The 24,269-nt window shown below is 39.5% G+C and overlaps 1 protein-coding gene across 6 annotated transcripts in view; it reads left to right on the forward strand.

Moving 5' to 3' along the window:
• The window catches only part of RUNX2 (RUNX family transcription factor 2), a 227,237-nt gene that overhangs the window by 154,931 nt on the left and 48,037 nt on the right, over positions 1 to 24,269 (forward strand). For 3 of the 6 annotated variants that reach the window (XM_034962200.4, XM_034962201.4, XM_063605296.1), the window contains one exon: positions 13,194 to 13,367. The exons of the other annotated variants lie outside the window; for them this stretch is intronic. In XM_034962200.4, coding sequence (XP_034818091.2) covers positions 13,194 to 13,367 — 174 coding nt within the window. The remainder of the gene's footprint in view (positions 1 to 13,193; positions 13,368 to 24,269) is intronic. 6 annotated transcript variants of the gene reach the window in all.

Consider the following 24,269-nt stretch of genomic DNA (forward strand, 5'->3'; position numbering starts at 1 on the left):
CTGAGAAGTTCACACTTGCTATTAGTAGCAGAACCCATGTCTCCTTTCAGTCACATGTTCTCTTTCATACTGCATTTTGGGCAGTCATCAATTCCATAGGACAGACTTTTTTTTTTCTTTTCTTTTCTTTTTATTTTAAGATGGAGTCTCTCTCTGTCGCCCAGGCTGGAGTGCAGTGGCGCCATCTCGGCTCACTGCAACCTCCACCTCCTGGGTTCAAGCTATTCTCCTGCCTCAGCCTCCCGAGTAGCTGAGATTAAGGTGCACGCAATAGGACAGACTTTCTGTGTTGAATTGCAAGGGTTGTTAGTAGGATTTGTTGAGACATTAGGCAAGTTAAATCTTGAGAAGAGCCCATCCTCTGAGCAGAAAGAATGCCATTCCTGAGAACATTCTCAATGAAAGGTCCATGAAAGAGATAGGACTCAGAAGAGAAAGAATTAAATGATAATATTCTTTCAGGGATTATCCCATTCTTCCAGATTGCATTACTTCTTTTCCAGTGAGCTTCATAGGTTCTTCGGTATGTATCATTTTGAACTAAAATGAAAGCATCTAATTAGGCTGAAGGATGAGAACTTCCTATTGCAAAGAAAGGTATGTTTCTATTGCAAAGAAAGGTATGTTTGTGATCAGAAGTGTTTGTGATGTCATGGGGGCAGAGTATAAAGCATGTGGGGCCTTGAGGGGATGGTATCCCTAATTACCTGGATAGAGACATGGAACTAATGTTAGTAGTAACGCTGTTCCTCTGGCTGGATTATTCCTCTCTGTACACATAGGTATGCATATAATAGAGATAATATAAATTTATAACCACATATATGTACGTATATGTGGAAAAGGGAATATATTTCATATGGACCAAAGAAAAACATTTTGCCAAACTGTCATTATTGATTAAATAATTCAGCATGAAGCCAGCAGGCAGATATCCACAAAACTTAACACTACACTTGCTTTTGAAAAACAAAAAAAGGTTTTAAATGTAATCGCTCGAAGGATGTTTTTTAATATTAACCCACACCAACCTGCTTCCTTTGGCTTGAGAATAATACACTTGAAAAAAATCTGTTGTGCCTTGAAAAGAAGAGTAAAACTTGCTATCTTCTAACTCCATTTAACACTACATTTGATTCCTTTTTATATAACGATAACTTGATCCTACTCAAAATACTTGGCACCTTTAGTGACAGAGTGGAATGTAAGAACACTTTAACAGATTTGAATGTGAGTAAACTCCAGTAGTTCTGAAATGAAGAGGTAGAGTTTTCAGTTCCTTATTCAGAGTTCACAGAAGATAAGAATACTGGGATTAACACAATAGACTCCCCTTCATTACACCTGGCTGAATAAAGCGATTATCTGTCTATCAAGACTAGCAACTTGTGCAACAGCATTAAGAAAGAGTGGATGGATAGGTGGATAAACGCTATTCCATTGGAAAGCGGTGCTGATATATGAGGTAATCCTTTGAGTTTAACTTGTAAAAACTGTTTTATTTTGGAGTTTATATCATGTTACCCTTGCAGCTTAGAGGGAAATGATTTTTCAAAATATTGTTGACTGCATTTTTCAGTTCTTTACCCATCTGAATTTTATTAGGGGGGTTATTTCAAAGACGTCTCTTGTTTAATCATGTTTAAACAATCTGTTTAAGACCTGTTGTGTAGATATAAACACAATAGTCCTTTAATGTCGTAAAACAGACTTCTGACAGACATAGCACGTAACAGACATGCATCCATTATTGCTTAAGCTGCTGTTCCTTCCATGCCTGACCTGAGAGGGTAACCACAGAGCTCAGCTGAAAGCGTTCACTGGTTAGAAGACACTGACATGTGCCTATGCACTGTATTAATGTCTAGCAAGCAGAGAATTGCAGAGCAGCATACAATTGAAAAGGTCTTAGACTAGATTAAAACTAAGTACCTTAAATCTGTTTTAATGGCTGTGTTTACATCTCCTTCTTCTTCATTCCTTTAAAAAAAGTAATCAGGTTTTGCAGGCGTTAAGAAAACCACCTCTTCTTGCCAGCTGGACTAGGTCCAGTTTAAGCAAGAAATTCTCCGCCTCCTTTTTTCTGTCTTTTTCTTTTTTCTTCCTCTGTGATCTTCTCTGCCATTCAGCACAGCAAGACCAGGCTGTGGGAGTTGGCTGACTTTTTCTTTGGTTATTACTTTTTAACATTTTCTTCCTGTTACAGAAATGAGAAAATTGAGAATGATGTTCTGCTGCAGCAGCAGTGAATGTCAAGAGAGGAGCCCTTTGCCTTTTTAATTACATCTGTGTAGTGTTTCTTTTTGCTTAAAACACTCTGTCTCTCTGTTTCTCTGTCTCTGTCTCACTCTCTATCTCACATAAAATATGCACAAAACCTTAATAATGAAAGAGAAACAGAAAGGATCGCATGCTAAGGAAATTGAGCCAGGATCCAGGAATTGCGTGACAGTCTGTTTGTAGGCTAGTTGTCACTGCACTCTTTGAAGAATAATGCCATCCATGTTTAGCTGGATTGGCAAATAAACAGTGATGCTTTTTGTTCAACTACAAAAACTGCTATTTCCATTGCTAAAAATGTTACCACTAAAAAAATCTTTGCATCTCTCAGTAGGGTCTCTATAAGTGCTCGAAACACAAAGAACTGTGGTATGTGTGAACATGTTACAGAAAAAGAAGGCAAAGAAAATGTTTTTGGAACTAAAACACTCAAGTTTTACTAAGTTTTGGAAGTAAAGTGTAGACATAGAGAAAGTTTTTTTGTTCATTTCCCATAAAGTCAAGGGAGAGATAAAGATTCACATGGTCCAGGATGGTGTGAATGTTCAGTTGTAATTAGTAGGAGAACAAGTGATAAAACGGAGTCAGAGAGACTGGGCATAATGTAATAACATCTTTGAAGTAAGCTTCTGCACTTTTTCTTAATGTGTCCTTTTGGTCTCTTTGCTCCACGTTTTCTTCTTTCCCTCAGTGGCAGCCTGGTATAGGAAAAAGGAGGCTCAGGCAGTTTAGGGGACTGCCTCCCAGTGTCACTGCCTAGTTCCATGACTTCAAAGCTAGTCTCGGTATTTTTCTGGGCATTAATTATTTCTCTAAAACGAAGAACCCGGTCTGATGAAATCTATATTCTCTTACAACTCTGAAAAATCCTAATTCATATAATTTTACTTTGAATTGGAGTAAGGCGGGATGGAAGCATCCCTTGGAAACAACAGGCAGACAAATTTGAGTAGTAGGTCTGAAATGAGAAAATACCAGTAGAGTTGTAATAAAGAAGCATAGTAGGTTAGAGGTGTATTAGGACATGGGAGAGGAGCTACGGCGAAGTTAGCCGGATTCCCGGTTAGCTCTTTTTTTCCTGCCTGCAAAAAGTATTACTTCTCGTCTTGTATATTTCCATGATGCTTTCATCCAATCTTTTTAAAAAAATTTTTAATCCTTTTTTGCTTCCTACCTCCTATGAAGTTTCTTTTTCTTCAGACGTCTCAAGTTTTTTTAGTCCATTATCTGAAGAAAAGGGATTATACTGTAAGCACGTGTTTATTATAATTTATTTCCTGAAGTGTGACTGATATTGGCATAGCCTGATAACTGTCCTTTCTCTCAGACACTGTATGCTTTGATTGTTGTGATTTGCCACAGCCTAAAACCTAAAAGTTATAAAGGAACTTGCATTTATAGACATTCAAATTAACATCGTACAATTCTTTTATTTATTTATGAATTTATTCAAAGATCTCGAATTCTTCAATCCTTAGAAGCCTAAATTTTGAAAGGAGCAGGCCTTCACTTCTCTCTCACACACATCTAATTGTATTTAAAAATGACTACATATGAGATTGAGATAGTGAACTTTATGTCACTGGTCTAAATGGGTGCCTTTTAGTATTAAAAGAAATCAAACTCAGCTTTTAACATTTTTTCTATGAAATGGAGTCCCTAGAATATTTCTATGGAGTCTATGGCTTAACCATGTAATTATGTCTCTTGAGTAGATTATATTTTTCTTCCCATAATTATGTTTCACCCAAGAGACTGGAAAGGCTTCAGACCTGTCTTGGGTGAAATTGTTCTTCCTCTCTTCTCTCTTGATAAATGCCGAATCCTACGTGCCTGACTCTGTTTAAGAGCTGAAAGGGGACTCTTGAAGATATGTGGTAGTGATTATGATTTTTTTCCTTTAGAAATTGGTTTATGTATTAAGAAGGGCCCTTAGAGAGAAGCTCTGTTAGCTCATTTTTGAAATGCCATCAGAGAAGAATCTTCTGGAAGCAGATTTGTTTATGATCTGTGGTCCTGTGTCTGAAGCCACACACTAACATTGTTCTAGGGCTGTCTCTACTCACGAGCTATCCTGTATCATATTGCATGGCTATTAATTTCCAGCGGCTCAAAGGGCTAGAGGCCTTAAACATGAAGACAGTTTCTTAGCCCATTTCATTATTCTAGTCCAGAAATAGTTTCTGACCTGAATCAGACAGTGCACTCTTAGGGAAAAAGATGACTCAGCAGCCTTTCCCAGCAAAGATTATAGACTCATCAATTTTACTGTGGGAAATGTTTCCCAATAACCAGCTTTTTTTTTTTTTTTCTGTCTTCTTTGTCTTTACTGGACAAAAGTACAGATAATTTTAAATTTATCCATGTTCTTATTTTTAAATTCAGCAATCATTTGTTGTGTGACTTCTCTGTACCTAGGCTCCAAGTTTGTGCTAGACATAAAATGTGACACCCATCCTTAAGGGGCTCTCAGTCAAGTCTAGGAAAATCTAAAATATTAGGGTTTGAAATTTTGTATAAATATTTTATGTCAATTCATAGTAAGTGAATGCTTACTGGATGCCTACTGCACATAAGCATAACCACATGTAGTAGACAAAACATAGTTGTCGCTGCTGTCAGCTTGCTGGGATATAAATCAGAGGGATCATCAAGGCTCTCGAGACAGGAAACACCAGAACAATGTGATGACCAAGTTGAGCTTGGAAGGGATTTTGCCAAACGGAGTTGATGCGGAGAGGGTGTTCCAAGTGGAGGGGACAGCTTGAGCAAAGGCACAGGGTGTATTTGGACTGTCGATAGACCAGTGTGAGTAGAGCACAAGCTGGGAGCAGTACAGTTGTAGCCATTGGAAATGAGAGTGACAACGCATATTGCGACCATATTTACCAGGTCCTTGTTTGCTGGGCTCAGGGGGCTCTATTTAATTCAATAGACAATGGAAGACAATTGAAAGGTTTTGAGCAGGTAAGTGACATGAATGTTAGGATTTGGGGGCAGAAAGAATTTCAGAAATTATGGAAACTAACTCTTCATTTTTTGGTAGATGAGGAAACTAAGACCAACAGGGTTCCATTTTGGTGCCCTTCCAAATATGCCAGGCTGCTCCTCTGCTGTATTAGCCACAGGCCAGAGGTTAGGAGGGTTCTAGTAGAGGCCCATTCCTGAAGAAACTGTAGAAATGGGCTGGAGTGGATGAGGGGGTCTAGGAAAGGAGGTGACAAAGACATGCCTAAGCTGGATTTTGAGTCTGAGAGACTAGAAAATGATGATGATGAAAATAAGGAAATCAGAAGAGAAGCTGGTTGGGATGGTTTGAGGAGGAAGGGAGGGGCAAAGGGCTTAATTAAACATTACAAGAGTATAGGTCTTTGATTTCTAGACATTCACAAACCACCAGTGAAATGTAGTCATCTGAACGTAAACAGAGGAGCAGACTTTCACTTTTCTCCATAGTATCTTCATTTTTACATGTATGTAGGAATGCAGAAAATCAAAGTTTTTAAATCTAGAGCCTCAATAGTTATAATAAAGTATGTGGATGAGAACTTTGCGTGGCTTTCCTAAGAATGTACTTGAGTCTGGGTAATCTTCCTTGTGCTATTGCTTTTGCTGGAAACCATCGACTGAACTCCCTAAGATACAGTAAGGCTCATCTTAGAAGTAGAAATGCAACAATTACATGTGGAATGCAATCATGACTTTAAAATTAGTCAACCTGTTCCCTAACGCCTCCCTACAAACACACTCCTTCATGTAGCACTTTTAGGATAGATTAGAAGTGAAGGATCTCATTATTTTTTTCCAAAACTGCTGTGGAATAGCAGCTCTGTGGACATATAACCAATTTTCTCTGAGAAATAGTAATTCTGATGCAAGTCCTCTCCTCTCTTCCTTTTTACTCCAGGGATCATTGTCACAACATTCTGAAACTGTTACATCCTGTGGCTTGAGCCCTAGAGTATTGGAACAGACTTTATTCAATCACATACTTGGTGACAGCAAAATTAGCTCATGTCTCCCCAGTCACCCCTCTCTTCCAGTGAAGTCTGAATGCATGGTGGATGAGGCTCATGGACTGCCAAAGTATGGTTTTATTCATTAAGAGAGCTGTCTTTTTCCTTTCTTTTCTTTCTTTCTTTTTTTTTTTTTTCTTTTTTGAGACGGAGTTTCGCACTTGTTGCCCAGTTTCTCACTTGTTGCAGTGGCTTGATCTCGGCTCACCGCAATCTCTGCCTCCTGGGTTCAAGCGATTCTCCTGCCTCAGCCTCCCGAGTAGCTGGGATTACAGGCATGTGCCATCACGCCTGGCTAATTTCATATTTTTAGTAGAAACGGGGTTTCTCCATATTGGTCAGGCTGGTCTCGAACTCCCGACCTCAGGTGATCTGCTCGCCTCGGCCTCCCAAAGTGTTGGGATTACAGGTGTGAGCCACTGTGCCTGGCTGAGAGCTGTCTTTAAAGGGCAGATTCCCATAGGTACTGCATAGCTTAGAAGAATTAATGTATAGTAGTAAGACTAGAGTTATAAAGTGGTTTGAAGAATGGTGTGCATCTGTTTAGATTGATATCACACACATATATAGATAAGTGTATATATATGTGTGCCTGGATATGTATGTGTGTGTGTGTGTGTGTGTGTGTGTGTGTGTGTGTATATATATATATATACATACATATTTAGCATCATCTTATCTCACAAGATATTTATTATCAGGTTTTCATCATTTTTCTTCCAGCTAACTTTCCTTGTTTCTTCTCTGCTTATCAAAATCCTAGTCAACCTTCAAGGACAGGCATCATGATTTTGTCAGTGAGGTTTCCTCTTTCCCCTTAGTCAAAATCAATTGCTCCCCTGCACTTCCTATAATACTTCAATACTTTTTAAATTTTTTATTATGAAAAATTTCGAACATAAAAATAGAGATTATATTGAATACAATACTATCTACCCATCACCTTTTATTTATTTTTTGGCATATTTCCTCACCTACTATTTTGCCCAAATATTGTAAAGCAAATACTGGATGCCATGATATTTAACCCCTAACTATATGTTAGCCCTTCTAAATAAGAAGGACATTTTTCTACATAATCACAGAAAGTACCACTTCCTTAATATTTAAAAACAGTTCATATTCAGATTTTCTCAATTGATCCGCAATCATGGCATTTTAGTGATTGCCCTCACCACAGCCTCTCTTCAGTTATATTTAATTGCTTTCTTCCCCACTAGACTGTGAACTCCTTGAGGGCAAGGATATTATCTTATATATTTTTCTATCCTCTCCTCCTCACAATACCTAGTGAGGCTTGCATGTAGTAGATAACCAGTACACATTAGCTGCACTAACTGACCCAAATATGGACATGGTACTGATTCCTTATTGATGCTCTATTACAGATCTTCTTTTAAACTTTATTTTATTTAAAAATTATGTTTTCATGATACTTAGGATACAGGTAGATACCTAGGGAATTTTTAAAATCAAGTTAAAATACTACTCCAAAAAGATGAGCTGCCAAACATCATGCCCTAGTGATCAGCAAAATGATTCTGCTGTGCCATATTAGGGTAGACTGGGCATCACGTGGCACACTCTTCATGAAAAGTGCCTTGTTTTTTGTAAGTGCATTTTGACATTCTTCAGGGTGCGCTGACTGGTGCAGTGCATCAGGTTGTGGATATAATACAGAGAATGTAAGTTTCTGTCTGGGGAGCCACGTAGCTCTCCGAAGTTGTTAAATGTTTCTCAATCAACTTTCATAAAAATGGGCAAAAAGGGGCACATCACACAGAGTCAAGTTTACTTTCATAGTTCACAGACCACATTTTCAGAGTCTTCGTGTGCCAGTTTCAGATGTGTGATTTTTGAAAGCAGAAGTTTTAATGGTAGTACTACTAACTTTCATTGTGGGTAGGGCACAATGGGGTGATTCGCTAGACTATGACTTAGGGACTTAACTGTTTCTCATTTGTCTTTGCTCTAAGGATGTGTGAATGCTGTGACCTTTTGATTATGCTTTCTTCTTGTGCCCCTGAATTTATTGCAACAAAAGTCATATTCAGCTAAACACACTCAACTTTTTGAAAGAAATCTTTTCTGGAAACCACTTTTTTGTTTTTAATTTTAAATTGATTTTTGATCATGATTTCCCCTGAATGACTGCTGCTGAACTATTATGAGCTGAAATAAGCTGGTTGGCAATGGGAGAGAAAACAGCCCCAGACCAGCAATCAGGAAAACTGAGTCTGGTCCTGCCAGTAACTATATGACTTTGGGTAAGGCATGTCCCCTGCCAGGGACTCAGGGTCCTCATCCATGAAAGAAGCATGTTACTCTAAACTTTAGAGTCTAAATGATTTCTATTGCCCTTTCATCTCTCTGATTCCCAGTGACTTTCAACAATGCTTAAGAATTACAGTGAAAGCGAATAGGGTTTTCCAAAAAGAAAGCAAATTTTCACTTAAATGAATGTCCTTCAGTAAAATTTTGTAGGAAGCACTAATAAGGGCTTGTCTCTAGAGAAAGGTTTTGCCCACTAGATTCACTAGATTGTCAAACAAGACATAGTTTTTGGGGAAAGAATATGATATATATAATATGATGTCCTGGACCAGAAAATTTTCTTTCACTCAAGGAATTTATCTAAAAGAGGAGAATATTCATTCATTCACTTATTGCATAAATATTTACTGAGCACCCACTGTGTAGCAGGCACTGAACTAGGTTGTGAGATTATAGCTGTAAACAAGACAGAGGGCTCATTCTCATGAGACTTACAGTCTTACAGGAGAGACAAAAATAAATACACAAGATAATTATAGATTGTGGTGACTGCCATAAAATAAAGAGAGGGTGTGTTCAAGAGGGTGGGAACCTATTTTGGTTATGGGAGGCAGACAAGGCCTCTCATAGGAGGTGGTGTTCATTCTGAGGTCTAAGGGGTAAGAAAGAGTGGGCCCTACAAGGAATCAGGGGAGAGCACTTCAGGAATATGGAAAGCTCTTGAGATGGGAAACTGAAAAGGAGACAGATTTTCAGCTGCCCAGAGAGAAATGCTAGAGTCTTAGGCCAAGGTTATATCAGTAGAAATGGAGAGAACTGAATCGATTTGAGATATAGCATTCAGATAGAAATGACAGGACTCGGTAATGGATTGAATGTGGAGAGTGAGAGATAAGGAGAAATCAAGGAAAATGTCTAGGCTTTTGGCTTAGGAAACTGAGTGGCTAGTGTCATTTACTGAGATGGGGGACTATTAGAGAGAAATAGGATTTTTTTGGAGGGGAGAATAAAAAATTCTGTTTTGAATATACTGCATTTAAGATGGATGCCTTTGGAACATCCCAGGGAAGATGTCAAGTAGGCAGTAGAACACACAAACCTGGAACTCAAGACAGAGGTCAGGGCTCAACCAGAAAAGGGGGAGTCATTGGTATAAATAGGTAGTATTTAGTGCATGAGACTGAGATCACCTTGGGCAGTGGTTCTCAATCCTGGCTGCACATTGGATCATGTGGTGAAATCTTGAATAAAAGAGACCTTTTCCCCAGGTCCCACTATCAGAAATTCTGATTGAATTGATCTGATATGGGGCCTGGACATCCGTGTTTCAAAGCTCCCTAGGGAATTTTCTTATTCAGCAATGATGGAAGGATTCAGGGAGAAAGTTCAGCTAGAGAAGGGATCCAGGACTGAGCATTTTTACATAGAGTCTCAAGTATAATACAGGAATTTTCCATTCTTCATTACCCTCCTCCTGTTTGGAACATCTACTCGTTGGCCCTTTGGATGAGGTTTAGTCCTCACTGCACTATGACAGAGTACCCTGTCCTTGACTTAGTCAGTGTGTCCTTGGTCTTCCATGTTCTTAATTTCTGAAGGAATTGCTTGGGTGCTGGGGATTTAAGTACACCTTCTTTCAGCCCATCATTCGAGTGTTACCCTGATGTGGTTTAGTGGTAACAGGTATTTGTCATAGTTGAAGTGTGAAGAACTTGTTTGGCTTTTTCTCTTCAATGTACTTTGTTCTTCAATGTACTTCATACATTATGAAGAGTGCATTTTGTTGTGGTTGCAGTGGTGGCTGTGAAGGGGCAGATATCTACAAAGAAAAATGCGTATGTTTTTGTATGTGTGCATCTGCAGATAAATGTTTCCTGAATTATTCTAGGGTGCCTGTAGATACTTGGAAGCGCTCTTTGAAGATAATTTCCAAAAGATCATGAAGGGTTTTAAAATTTCACCTGCTTTAAAATTTTTCACACTTACCAGTCCTAGCCTAAGTCCTTTATTTTTGCCTGCAACCTCTTATTACTCCTGAAAGCACTGGGCTAAGAGAAAGTAAAAATGTACTCACACATGTACAGTCTGAGCTCACATCTCATACAGCCTCTAGGAAAACCTAATGAAAAGCCTATAGAAAGCAGAGGCAAAGCTTATTAAATTTTCTTGTGACCCATGGCCCACGTAAAGTCCTAGTGTATAAAGGAACCATGCAAGATCATGTAGCCCTCCCCTCAGCCCTCAGGGAACCTGCCATTCCAAAAATATGGCCTATTAAGAAAAATAACTTCCAGGGACAATTCCGTAAGCTTTCTTGCTAATGTTTACAGCTGTATCAACACCACACCAATACTATGTGTGTGCATGTGTGTGTCTGTGTGTGAGTGTGAGGAACAGACTCCATGGATCTGTGACAAGTACTATATAATTCCCTAATTGTGAAACTAGTTAGACCCAGCAAGATGTACTGATGGAAGTTTGGTGAGTTAGGCTACAGCCATTTGTTTAGGGTAATGGGTGAATTATTAACTTTGTAATTGGATCCTTGTTGCTACTTCTGCTTATGTTGAAAGCCAGCCTTGGCACCTCACTGGGCTTAGTTCTTAGGTGTTTCACTCTATATGATCTGGATATTTTCAGTCCTCCATAGCAGCTGGAAGAGGAAGGGAAGAGAAAGCTAGAATACCAGCACTGATGGTGCCACATGATGAATGGAAAGCTCAGTCAACTTGGACGAGGGCTATATCCTCGTGAAGGCTGAGCTAGTCGGCAGCCGAGGACCATAAGCTAGTTGTTCTACCTCTGCAGGCCTCAGTCACTTCATAGGTGAACACCTTACTTGCCAGGGTCTAGGAGCTGTTTTGGGTCATCTCTAAAAGTCCTCTAGGGATCTAAAATCTATTTGTAATCTGGATGCAAAACAGTAATGGTGGGGAAAACAACCATTAACAATGAATTTCTCTAGTTTTTCCTGTTCATTTTTCTCCTAGGTCTAGTCCTTCTGTTATAGCAGATGCCCAAAAACTTGCACTGGCAGGAAATAGGGTGGTGGGTGCATTTCAGTTAATGGGCCTAGTTGGAACACGTTTGGCCGTGGAGACAGCTACACTCATATTACCAAGCCTTGGCTTCCTATCTGTTTTCTTTGGGCTGGGAAGGCAATGAAAAAGGAGACAGGAAAATACATTTTGGGGCAAATAAAATAAGGAATTTGTCTTACGAAGACAGCTTATAGTTGGGAAATTCTAATGTTCAATTTAACCCTATCCTGATACATTCCTCTTGTTCTGTATTAAGTGGAAGCTAAGGCGTTTGCGCTACCCGTAGAGTAGTGAAAAACTCCCATGCTTGAAGGCTTTTCATAAACCTTCTTCAAGGTTTCTTTCTTTTATGGATAATATTCTAATTCCCTTAGTTTCTCTTCAAGGGGCAAACTCTTAATCCCATCATCATCTTGGTGGTTCTTCCTCGAATCAGCTTCAGTTACTTAATAGTCATACTAAAATGTTGGGGCAGCACCCTAGGGCCTCACTGGCACAGAATCTGGAGGAAGGAATCCACAGTCCGTTTCTGTTTCTCTATTAGCATCGCATTTGTCCCCAATAGCACCACCCTATAGATTTACTCTACTGTGGTACACCCAGATTTAGATGCTTTTCTGTTATACTTGCACCAAGACACTAGTATGTCTTTTGTTAAGAATGATTTGATGATTTTTAAGAAGTCTTAGTATCTTGGTTTGTTTTAATTTGCGCATTTCTCTAATACCCAGAATTTCTTTAGCTTTTAGACTTGAATAAACTAGAAGAGAGATAGAAAGGCTCCCCGCCTCCGCCAAATAATGGATTGTCACAGTCACATGTTTACTTAAAGAGTGTATTTCAGCTTCTTTTCCAAAACCACAGTAGTGGATTTAAAATAAAAAAGCATTCTCTCTGATTTAACAGAGTTTATTATACACATTCCAGCTTTGGCATATCACAAAATATCCAGATTCCTCTTGAGAATTTGAGTTTCCCTGCTTACATTTCTGTTTTTTTATTTCTTAAAGGGGTTTAGGTTTGAGTTTTAATTTTCCAGAAAAGAGTCTTAGTAAAGAGTAGTTGTAACGTTAAAGAAAAGTCACTATGGTCATCGTGGAAATTTCCCTTTGACAAATGTGTTTGTCCGTGTCTCTGCTCCAGCTTTGTGACATTGTGGCTAACATGCATGGACTCTCTGAACTTTCAGAGGGGATTTCCTCCATCATGAAACAAGCAAACACCCCCAATACACATCTCTCCTGTTTTGTTTTGTTTTGTTTTGTTTTTTTTGTTTTGTTTTTTTTTACTGAGAGGGCCAGAGAAGGTGTCTAGTATCCTGCCTCTCTATTGATGCTTGACTTCAAGTTGTCCTCTGAGACCTCAGCTCTCCATTTATAAAACAGAGCTAGGAATGCTAGCCACCAGATACTGCTTATAAAGCAATTTGAAATGGAAGGCATTATGTAGACAAGTCATTATAAATATTAATATTGATAATTCCTTGGCTTAAACTCCCAGTTTGTATGTTCACATATCTATTTAGCATGGTCAATTGTTCAGCTAATTAATATGCTTTTATTTTATGATTTGCTATTTCCAGGGCACAGACAGAAGCTTGATGACTCTAAACCTAGTTTGTTCTCTGACCGCCTCAGTGATTTAGGGCGCATTCCTCATCCCAGTATGAGAGTAGGTGTCCCGCCTCAGAACCCACGGCCCTCCCTGAACTCTGCACCAAGTCCTTTTAATCCACAAGGACAGAGTCAGATTACAGGTAAGACAGACTCATAGGTTTCACTTGCATAGACGCTGGCAGGCTGGGGGTGAGGGGCTACCAGAGGAGATGTGTTCACTTCAAAACTCCTGGAGCTGTGAAGCGGCTTATTATTAAAGAATCAAGACTTGAAGACACTGATTTCTTCTTTTTTATTAAAAAAATAACATTCAATAACTTGGGGATAACATTTTGGGGGATATTTCTACTAATGCTCTACTCTGCAGCAATCTCAGTCTACACCCTGGTGGAACGGTAATAATGCACTTTGGGAGAATGTTTATTATACGTTTCTATATTGTATCCAGGTGGTGCAGGGGATAACATCACACCCTTACTATTAGAAAATTAGTGTTACCCTCTCGGATTTGGGCTTACATTTCTTACATGTATAACTATTTCATTAAGTCTGCTTGAAAATTGCCCAGGGCGAACAGGAGGCCTTGATTGGTAGTTATAAGGCAAGGTCAATGTGTGGCTCATCGGGCACACAGAATTCACTTCTGATTTACATTTAGCTCTGGTTCTCCATTAGACATTTCTCTTTATAAATTCTAGTCAGCTACTTACTTTACCTTTCTTCTGAGAAATTAACATCGGCATTACATTACAGACTAATCATTCACATTCGGTGCATTAAGACCCCCAACTCTTTTCTTTTTGTCCCACTTGTGCAAAAACAGATTTATTTAAAGACTAGTTTGAATGCTTTTAGGTCATGATGACAAGAGAGTGTATTAATTATTATAAATCTTTAATTTGCAGATAAAAGTATTGAGAGCTGAAAGGAAGTTTACATGTCATCTAATTGCTATCATTGGTAGAGGTGGACTAGAATAGAGGGAAAGTAAGTCAAAACAAAATGTGTAATAAGCCCTCAACATGGATCTTTTTTATGGTTAGATTTTTGTTTATAGTAGTTAGGCTCGAATGTTCTTAATGGTCTCAAAACATAATTGTTTATAAACAGAATGACCTATCTCTTCTTCTCTCCTGCCCATATTATGTAAATGTATTCTTGGATAGTTACTTAGAGTAGGTTTCAGTTTCTGTGAGTGTATATATTTTAGTCGGAATGTATGAGTTTGCATCAGTGTATATTTTAAAAAATAATATAGAATTATAAAAATCAAACATCTAAACACTAAAGATAACCAGATATCTGCATTAAGGAAGAACATTATTGCTCTTTGAAGAATGGCCATGTTTTAGACTATATAAAACTTTAATCATTCATATGTGGGATTGAAAGGTCAATGTGTTCACTAGACATATGTCCTTGATAAAAATACAAGAGTAAAATTCACACTAACTTGTGAATTTGAAGCTTGTAGCTATGGATGCTACTGCATTTAAAGTAGTGGACTTAGAGACTACAAAAGATGGGAGAGTGGGGGTGGTGGTGAGGGTTGAAAAATGACCCATTGGGTACAATGATTGCTGTTTGGGTTATGGGTGCACTAAAAGCCCAGACTTCACCTCTATGCACTATATGCATATAAGAAATCCATACTTATACCCCCTAAATATATGTAAAAAAAAAAAGTAGTAGACTTTAGATTATTCATTAAGGCATAAAATAGCTTTCCTTTTGTCTTTATAGTAATCCTTAGACTGCGTGTGTGTGTGTGTGTGTGTTTGTAGAAGCAAATGTATATATATACACACATATATATAAGTGTTTATATATGATTTGTAATGGATTTATGATGACTAATAAAATATATATAAATATATGTTCTATGATTTGGCAACCACTGGCTTTTTAAATGTTTGATTTCTGTATTCTGATCATTTTTTGTTTGCTATTTATGCTGTTAATGACTAATGCTTTAGAAATGGCCTTTGGAGACTGCGTGTTGCCAGATTCACTTAAGAAGATGCTTCTCTCAAGGCTTTGTCCTTAAATCTAAAGATGAGATCATAAAGTAGATCCAGAGGACATTTTAGAACCTAAAGGTACCTTAGATATTGTGAAACCAATGGCTGGAAAAATTGTGAAGAGGATCTGTGTTTTAGCAGCATCCCCGCCTAGCAGATACACGTGCAGAGAGTGAGGCTCAGAGGAGATGTGGGGCTCGCCTGTGCCACAAATGCATCTGAGCAGATCGAGAGTGTGGCCACCTCCACAGGCCTGGCCCTCCTCCAGTTGTCAGCTTCTCTTCACCCTCTTCCCTGTTAGGGGGCTCAGGAAGTTAAGCTTCTTGTCTGCAGTTGCACAGCAAGTTACTGGCAGGGCAGGGAACACATTCACTGGATATATTTCTGAAAATGAAAATATAAAACAAGTTAATTTCTAGGTACTGATAGCTTCTTGGAATTTCTATGAGTATTAGTGCTCTTCATTTTGGGATTATGGTAGTAATAGAATTGATTTATAGACTAGTGTTCTTTTTTTTTCAACATCCACTAGGTATTGGACCCAACAACTTTTCTCAAACTTTCCGAATTTCCAGATGTCCACATACATACTTGTCACCCCAACCACTCTTGGCCATGTGAGCTTTCTTTAAATGTTCCCATATTATGAGTGACAGAATCCCTGTATCTGTCCATAACCAAGGAGATGCAGTGTTCTACTGTGACCCAATTTTTAAAGGAAAGCCCAGGAACATCTGGAGCAGCAGCAATGTGAAAATGAATTGAATAGGTTTAATTTTTTAATCTCTGGATTGACTTCTTTGTTTATTCAATAAGTATGATTTGGGGCCTACCACATGTAGCAAACTGGGTGTTAGGTAATATGGAGAGAGAAGAAAAGCGCTGTTCTTAGTTGTAGTTGAAGAGATAGTTATCCTCCCCAGCCCTGGCATACCACATCCTGTGCCCCAACTGTAATACCATTCCTGAGTACACGTGCTTCTCTCTGTACCCCTTTACTCAGCCAGCCCATCTACAGTAGTCTCTGTCTGCTGACAAGATTCCACCCATCCTCCAAGGCCACTGTGTTATCTTCTTCAGGAAAAAGTTCTGGAACCTTCATCCAAAGGCAGTGCATCCACCCTCTAAGCTTTAGTTAAGATTGCCTTCTTTTAAGGATACTGTGTATTCATCTTTTCTACCCTGCTACATTGTACATTCTTTGAGGGATTTATTACAGGGATTTATTTTCTTTTGTGACTAGCCCAGTGGCAGTGTCTCATTAAATATGAATTATTGAAAGTTCAGGTGAGAAGCAATCGGTGCAATAAGGGTTGAGAGGATATCATATCTGTCTTAGTAGCATTAACTCTTCTTTCTAATTTCCTGTCCCAGGATGTCATTGTTCCCTAGTGATGGGCAGCAGCTTAAATCACATTTCAATAAAGCATTTACTTAAACTGTTCAGTTTTATTCAAGTTTAGGGTCAATGTAATTGCATGACTAAATTTAAATTCTTGCCTGTAATGGATTTTGTAACTTCTTTGCAATATGCCATATCTGCATTTTAGTTCATGTAATCCTTTGGACAAGAGGTTTGTAACAGGAAGGGCCCAGTTACCTCTCTGCAATTGGCTTGCTACTCTTGCTATCTCAAGCTTTTACCCCAAAACTGTAGATAATGATCATGGTTATATAGTCCCCTCTAGTTCTCCCACTTGCCAACATAAAAGGCAGAAGACGTCTTTAAACTCCCAGAAGAGTGAAGTGAAATTAGCAATCATAAATTGAGGAAGTCATAAGCATTTAGTGTTTCATAGTTAGCCTTTTCCAGTGTCTCTTGCAGTTCCTAGGACCAAAACTTATAGCCATGTGGTAGCTAGAACCTAATTAAAGTGGTTTCCACATAACTTCAGTCTGATTCTGTATTCCCTCCCTGGTATCTTTGCAGTGCTTGTCTGATGGTGATATTTTGTGGAAGTCTTTAATGGCTGATGTTCAGCTGAAGGCCCAGGGCCTCCCCACAGCTTCCTGGGGAAGTTGCTTCCTCTAGACCTCTTATCATTCAGACATCTGCTGCTTGTCTCTAGGTGCCAGGAAACACCTAGTCTGTCACAAATGTTCACTTCTTTTGATTCAGAAAGCGGCGATAGCAATAGAGTAAGGATATGATGTTGGGAGATATCGCTTAAGATATCTTTAAACTCATTATCCTCTAGATGGGTCCGCTACACCTAAAAAATAATGCTGATTCAGGCCCTTGGGTTTGGTGGATTGGGAGAATCATCTCGCTTTTAGGGTGGGGGATGTGCTGCTATTCTGTTTTTCACTCATTCAAAAAATACTTAATGAGTGCGTATTATCTGCTAGGCATTGATGCAAGTGAGTGAGAGAGACACAGCTTCTGCTCACAAGGAGCTTATATTTTAGTGTCAGACACAGTCAATAAATAGGTAAATAAGCATACATATAAGATAATGTCTGATAATAATGAATGCCATGAGAAAATGAAATAGGATAATTGCTAGGTAACAACTCGGAGAGGGAAGGAGCTAATTTTGATTGGAAAGTTGAGAAAAGGTCCTTTGAAAAGCTTTGAAGATCTGTGAGGAATGACATTTCAGGCAGTAGGAAACTCATGCAAAGCCTAGATTATGGGGAGTCTTGGGGGCCGCAATAGTGGCTTGGGTTTAGTTCTGATTGCAGTGGGGTACCAGTGTAGTGGGGGATGTGAAGCAAGGGAATGACATTATGTTATTTACATGCATAATAAAACCTGTTTGGATGCTGTTTGAGGGGACCATAAGGGGCTAAACAAAGAAGCAGAATTATGTTCAGGAAGCTGCTACAGTAGCTCGAGAGAGTAAATGGTGGTAGCAGTGGAGGTGGAAGGACACTGAAGGATTCTGAATACTCTCTTTTTTTTAATAGAGAGTTCACAACTCTCGCTGATGGTGAAGGGAAAACAGGACTTCAGAGTTTTGACCTGGGCAATTGGAGGATGGTGGTGCCATTCACTGATGTGGGGAAGACTCAGGGAGGATAAGGTGGAGTGGGGCTGGGGAGCTCAGAGAAGCAGTTGGGTGGAGAAAAGAAGATGCTAAGAAAGAAGAGACTCGACATTCTCACTCCTACAGTAGCTTGTAAAACTGCCTTTGCAGACACCCAAGGGGCTTCCCTTCTCATGATTCTTCCTAGGTTGCAGCGTTGCCTTTCGTGATTTCCTTTCTCCTTTAAAAGCAGCTCTTGGTTCTTTTGAGTCTTGGTTGTTTTTCTAAGCAGTCAATGAAAGTTGATTTTCCCTGCATGTAAATGCTGGAAGGAAGTGCACAGGATATTTTTTTCCTTGGTTCAGACCCCTATTTGCCCTTCACTCAGGAGTAGATTCTGGACACTTCTGCATAGGCTGCTAGATAGTCCATCATGTTATTTATTGTGACTTTTTCTCCTTTTGTAATGTACAAGCAATTCATTTGAAGTTTCACTTATTTTTTTATTTTAAATTAATATGTTATTGTATTTCATGCTTTTTTCTCTGCCTAGACACTCTTCCTTGTCTTGTTTTTCCAAACACATTTTTATTGTTTCTTCAAAACTCAGATCAAATGCTGCCACCTCTGTCAAGCCTCTTCCAACCTATCCAAGCAGAGTCGATTCAGGCTCCCGTGCCACCTTGTACAACCCTTGATTATATCTTGTTCCATGTGCTGATGATTACTGTTCACTTGTCTGTCTCCTCCATCAGACTTTGGACTTTTCAAAGTCTAGGGCCATGTTTTCTTCATCTTTGTGTCCCCCATTGTCTTACATTGTACCTGCTTACTACGTGACTTTTGGTTCGGTGATCAATGAATAAATGGGTCACTGACCTCTTCAGGAGGCAGGACCCACTATTATCCTAGCCTTAATATTTTTCTAGTGTCTGTTTGATTGAATTACTATTAGTTACCATTTATTAAATGCTTGTCATGTGTCAGGCATTGTTCTAATTAGTTTAACTCATACGTTCCTCACAATAGCTCTATGAGATAGGTGGCATTCTTATGGAAACTGATGGTAGACAGGTGGAATAACTCACCCAAGGTCCCACTTACTACTAGTAAGTGGTAAATACAGGAATTAAAGGCAGCTCTCCATAGCTCCATGGCCCTGTGTACTTACCACCAAGTACTCTTGGGAAGCTGAAATGTACTTTTATCATGGCTCAGCTTCCTCCCATTTCTGTACCTCACTTTCATTTATGCAGTTCTTTACCATTTACAAACCAAAGGCCTAAAACAATTCTAAAGGTACATATTTCACAGATGGAAGAAATTGATTCTTGGAGAAATGACTTGCTGGAGGCTACTTCAGCTATTGCAGTTGACTGTGAGTTCCTGATTCTTAGCAAGCAGTCACCTTCATCCCTATCAAGTTGGGCTTGTTGCCAACAATCTAAGTGACATGTGTCCTGCAGGACTAATTTCTTTTTCTTCTGTCCATTATACATTATTTAGGATACTTAGAGAGAATATTTTCATAAAAGGGAGTTAGCATTAGGAATATCTGAATTATACTTTAAAATTCAATATAATCATTTAAATGATTAAATTCCAGTTATATAAGGCATGTATTTAAGGTAAAAACTGCTTGCCGGACATCCTGTCTAATAATAATCTTATCAGCAGTTACTGTGACTGAAGTGGTTTCCACCTAACTTCAGTCTGATTCTGTATTCCCTCAGCAAACAGAACTCCTTTAACAATTAAGGGGACCTCAGCCAATTAGGCCAGCTGGAATTAGGCTGTGTATATGTTTGGCTGTCCTAGGATTCTAGTGCTTGTCCCGAAACATTTACTAGTGTAATCCTTTCAGAAATCAGAAAGCACAGCTGAGTTGCATGTGTCTTAAGTTACTGTTCTGTTCAAGTGCTGAGTGACCACATGATTCTTTAATGTGAAACAAGTTGGGAGATGAAGTGGGCCTGGGGTGATGGTGGCTGTGAGTGTGAGGGCGGACGGACCCGTAAGAGGCTCAGATACTGTTGGTGAGCAGGAAGAATGACAGTAGGGTACCATCAGTGTGGGTATGGAGGAGAGTGGGAGTCACGTGAATTCTCAGGCTTCACAGTCACTGTGGTCCTTGCTCACTTGTAGGCAACTTGTGTCAAGGAACTGAAGTCACTGCATTGAAAGACAGATTGTTGGAAGTGGTTCTTTTTTACTTTGGTGGTGCAGTGTTGTAATTTCTGAAGTTCCTGGGAAGTTTTGCCCTGTCTTCTTCCTTTGAGATGTTTCAGGTGGGGCAGCTGGGCAAATTTGCTGCTGCCTTGCACATGTGTGAGCAGGGAACCTCTGTACAGGAGGTTGCTAGTCACAATCCTTATTTTTAGAAAGGGTTCAAATCCTGTGTGTAAACACTATTTCATATTGATTCTGCTCTGGTGGCCACATTATGAGGAAGAGTAGACTTTAGGTGCAGCCTGTGCTGGCTTTAAAGAATGAAGCTGCCTAGGACTCTGTGAAGGGCTGGTGGTCAACCCGTTATGTTGTTGCTTAGCCTGTTAGCAGTATCCACAGATGAGCTTCTTAAAGGTGCTCTGTTTGGATTTCTGTCTGTTGGCATTCCCTTATTAACTGAAGATGGTCTGACTTTATTACGCTTTCAGAAAAGTAGAGAGGGTGATGTTCCCAGAAAAATTATTTTTTTGTTTCAAAAAGTTGTCTTTGTAATTTTCTCCTATCTGGGAATATAAGATGCATAGTTAACACTTAGTTGTGATAAGAAGGGTTTATCTCCTATATAATGCCTCGTTTTATCCTTCTTCCCCCAAAACAGTTCAATTTCTAGCCTGTCTTTAACTCTCCATGCAGAGGAAGTCTTGATTTTGTTCTCCTATTCTTTTCCAACACATCATCTTTCTCTTTTAGTTTTATATTTAGTTTTAGTTTTATATACATATGTATATGTACATATATATGTACACCCATGTGTATGCATACCTGTCCCCTTTACTAGTTGCTTAGGGTCCTTTTTTGCCCTGTTTTACCTTTTGTGATAGACTGTGGGCAAAAGGATCAGAATAGGAGATTAATGTTGAAGGAAATATTAACTTACGGGGTAACCCAGCAGAGGGGCAAGTTAGGCCTGCACTTTGTGCAAAGATGCCCCGGTGGTATATTTTCACACTAAATAATGGATATGCTTCACATATCCATTATTTATGTGATATGCTTCCACATATCTCAGGGCTTCACACAGAGAGTTGGTGTACATTGACTGTGCAGTATTAATAGCAACAATAATATATTATAGATATGATCAGTCTAAAAAGTGTTTTCATTTTAATGTATGCAAAAGTATTCCAGGAATAGAACTGTATGGCACTACTCCCAGTTAGAGGCATCAAATTCTCTTTAGGACTTTGTTTATTGTAATAAAGACTTGCTTTTTAATGGCTTAAAACAATTGGTTTTAATAGACTTTAAAAGACAAGATTTAATGGAAGAATCAGATTGTGATCCATATAGAGAATATGAAAACTGAGGTGCTAGGAGATTTCTGAAATCCTCAGTGCTGAAACTGCAAATCTGTGTCTTAGGAAGATGAAACCTGACAGATAGTTTTAGGTGGGGAGTGGGTGAAGGTGTAGGGGGAAAGATTTAGAATGAAAAATGTTTGGCGCTGTTGCCAGGGTGAATGGTGGGAATGGAAAATGACTTTGGATGAGCATCTTTGAGGACCCAGCTGAAGGTAGAGGTCATGGGAAGAGCCAACTGGCATGATTATGTGATTCTCTCCCGCAGTGGTTACAGTTTGTGACTAGGAGTGGGCTAGGCTGTCGTGGACCGTCTGTCTGCTAGGACTAGGTAGGATTCAGTACAACACAGGGGAACAAGGAAGATGTTGAGCCAGTTTCCCATGTGGGGGAATGTCCTGCAGGTTGGTAGATGGAAGAACTTCCAAAGAGGACTTGACCCATCTGGACTGGGAAAATGAGCAGCAGCCGAGTGGAAGGGTTAAGAGGGAAATTTAATGGGGAAATCCGAGTGTTCGTTCAGGTGGGAAGGGGAAGGAGTGTCATCTGGAGAGGTTGAAGGTAGATGGGCGCTCTTAGCCATTCTTCAGCTATTCCTCATATGACCGATAGAGGTCCCACACCTTGTCCTGTCTTCTCCAGTGCTCTAGCCTGATGCTGCCTCTTGAGAACACAATCCTCTAGCTATGCCTGACCAGGTCAGTAGGGGTCTACTAATATTCTGTTAATATATCCCAAGTTTGTGTTAACTTTTTGTTATCCCATCACACTGTGGCTGTCAGTCCATGAAAAACTCTGCTCTTGGAGCAGGCTCCCCCATCCTGTCTTGTAGTTGACAAAATGCAGCACTGTACTTTTGCTCTTATTTCATTTCATCATGTTGCTTTCACCTCCTCTTTCCATCCTGTAGGGTTATTTTGTAGTTCTGATTCTTCTTCTGTTGTGTTGGGTTATTCCTCACAACTTTGTCTCATCTTGAAGCTTGGAAAGTTCCCTTCTAATCCTTCAAGACTTTGGTGAAGATGCTGGACAGAAATAAGACTATTGTGCCCTGGATTATGCCACCATATAACTCTGTCTAAACTGACCACAATCTATATATTAATGACCACTTTCTGGCAGGCTTTTTAACTAGCTATAAATCACTTAGGGATAAGGCATATATCTTGCTGAGGTCCAGATATGCAATAGACAGATGAGCTGCCTTCTAATCTATTGCTTTAGTAATTCTAGGAGACAGTTTTTTAGTGAGCCCATTCTGCTTTCTGATAGTCACTGTGGGATGAAGTGTGAGAAGTTCTTTGCACACTGGCTATTGAAAGTGTTTTTAGTGGGCTGCAAGCAAGTCAACACCAACAGTGGCTCCAAAACAACTTAGTTTCAGCAACTTAGATTTTACCAATAGCAATGCTGTTTTCAGAATAAGATAAATGGAATAAGGGAATGTAAAACCTAGTGTATTTTGTGTCGTAAACTTTAAAGGCATTATCTTCAAGTAATTTAACAGCTGTCATGTGGAGTAGTAATCCCAGAGAGCAAAACTAAGATTAGTAGTGATTGGAGTTATAGGGAGGCATATTTTACTTAATCTAAGGAAAAACTTTTTAGACCCTGCTCCATCAAGAAGCAGCCCCTTGAGTACTAGTTACCTACATTTTTGCCATGTTGTGGGATATCATTTATCTTGGAGCAGAGACTTGAATTCATCTAAAGCAGCACACTGCTCTCCCTTATCTCCTCACTTCTCTTGGGCCTTAATTTCCTCTTATGCACGTTTGTTCTGCTCTTTCTATGTAAGATCATCCTTTTTGATAGGGAAGATTAAATCAAAATAGGGTTCGGTAATTTTCCTTTCTAACTTTCATTAATAAAAATTATGCCTATTGTTCTTGAACTTTGGCACATAATCACATCACCTGGGGAGCTTGTTAAACATACAGATGCCCAGGCTCTACCGCTGAATTAGAAGGTGTGAGATGGAGCCGGCCCAAATCACTCCCAGCTGTAGGCCCAAGGGAGGCCTATTACTCAAGGTTCACCTTACCCATCCAGAACTCATCCTGATCCAGCCTGAGGCCATCTCAGGAGCCTCGCCCCCGTGATCAGGTGATGTGTGGAGGCAGCTAAGAGCCCGAAGCCTGAGTGCAGCCCCTGGACTCCACCCGTGTGTCCATTCCAGCTGTTGTTTTCTCTCCACACCCTTTCCTGCACGCCTGGTCCTAGACTGGACTTCTGCCCTGTTTCTTTTAGGATGCTGCCAGAGGGAGATTTTAAAAATGCATGTCTGATTATGTCACTCTATACCTAAACATCTTCTAAGGTGACCTATTGCATTTAGGATAAAGATTAAAATGTCTAGCATGGCCCAGCAGGGTCAGCACAGCCTGGCTCCTCCCTGCCTGCTCTCCATTCTCATCTCACAATATTTTGAAACTTTTTCACAATGTTCTAAACACAGGCCTTCTATCAAGTCCATAAAAAAATGATATTGCCTTCTTCCCAGGGACTGGACACGGGCCTAAAGC

The sequence above is a fragment of the Pan paniscus genome, chromosome 5 (genome assembly GCF_029289425.2).
Source record: "Pan paniscus chromosome 5, NHGRI_mPanPan1-v2.0_pri, whole genome shotgun sequence".
NCBI lineage: Eukaryota > Metazoa > Chordata > Mammalia > Primates > Hominidae > Pan > Pan paniscus.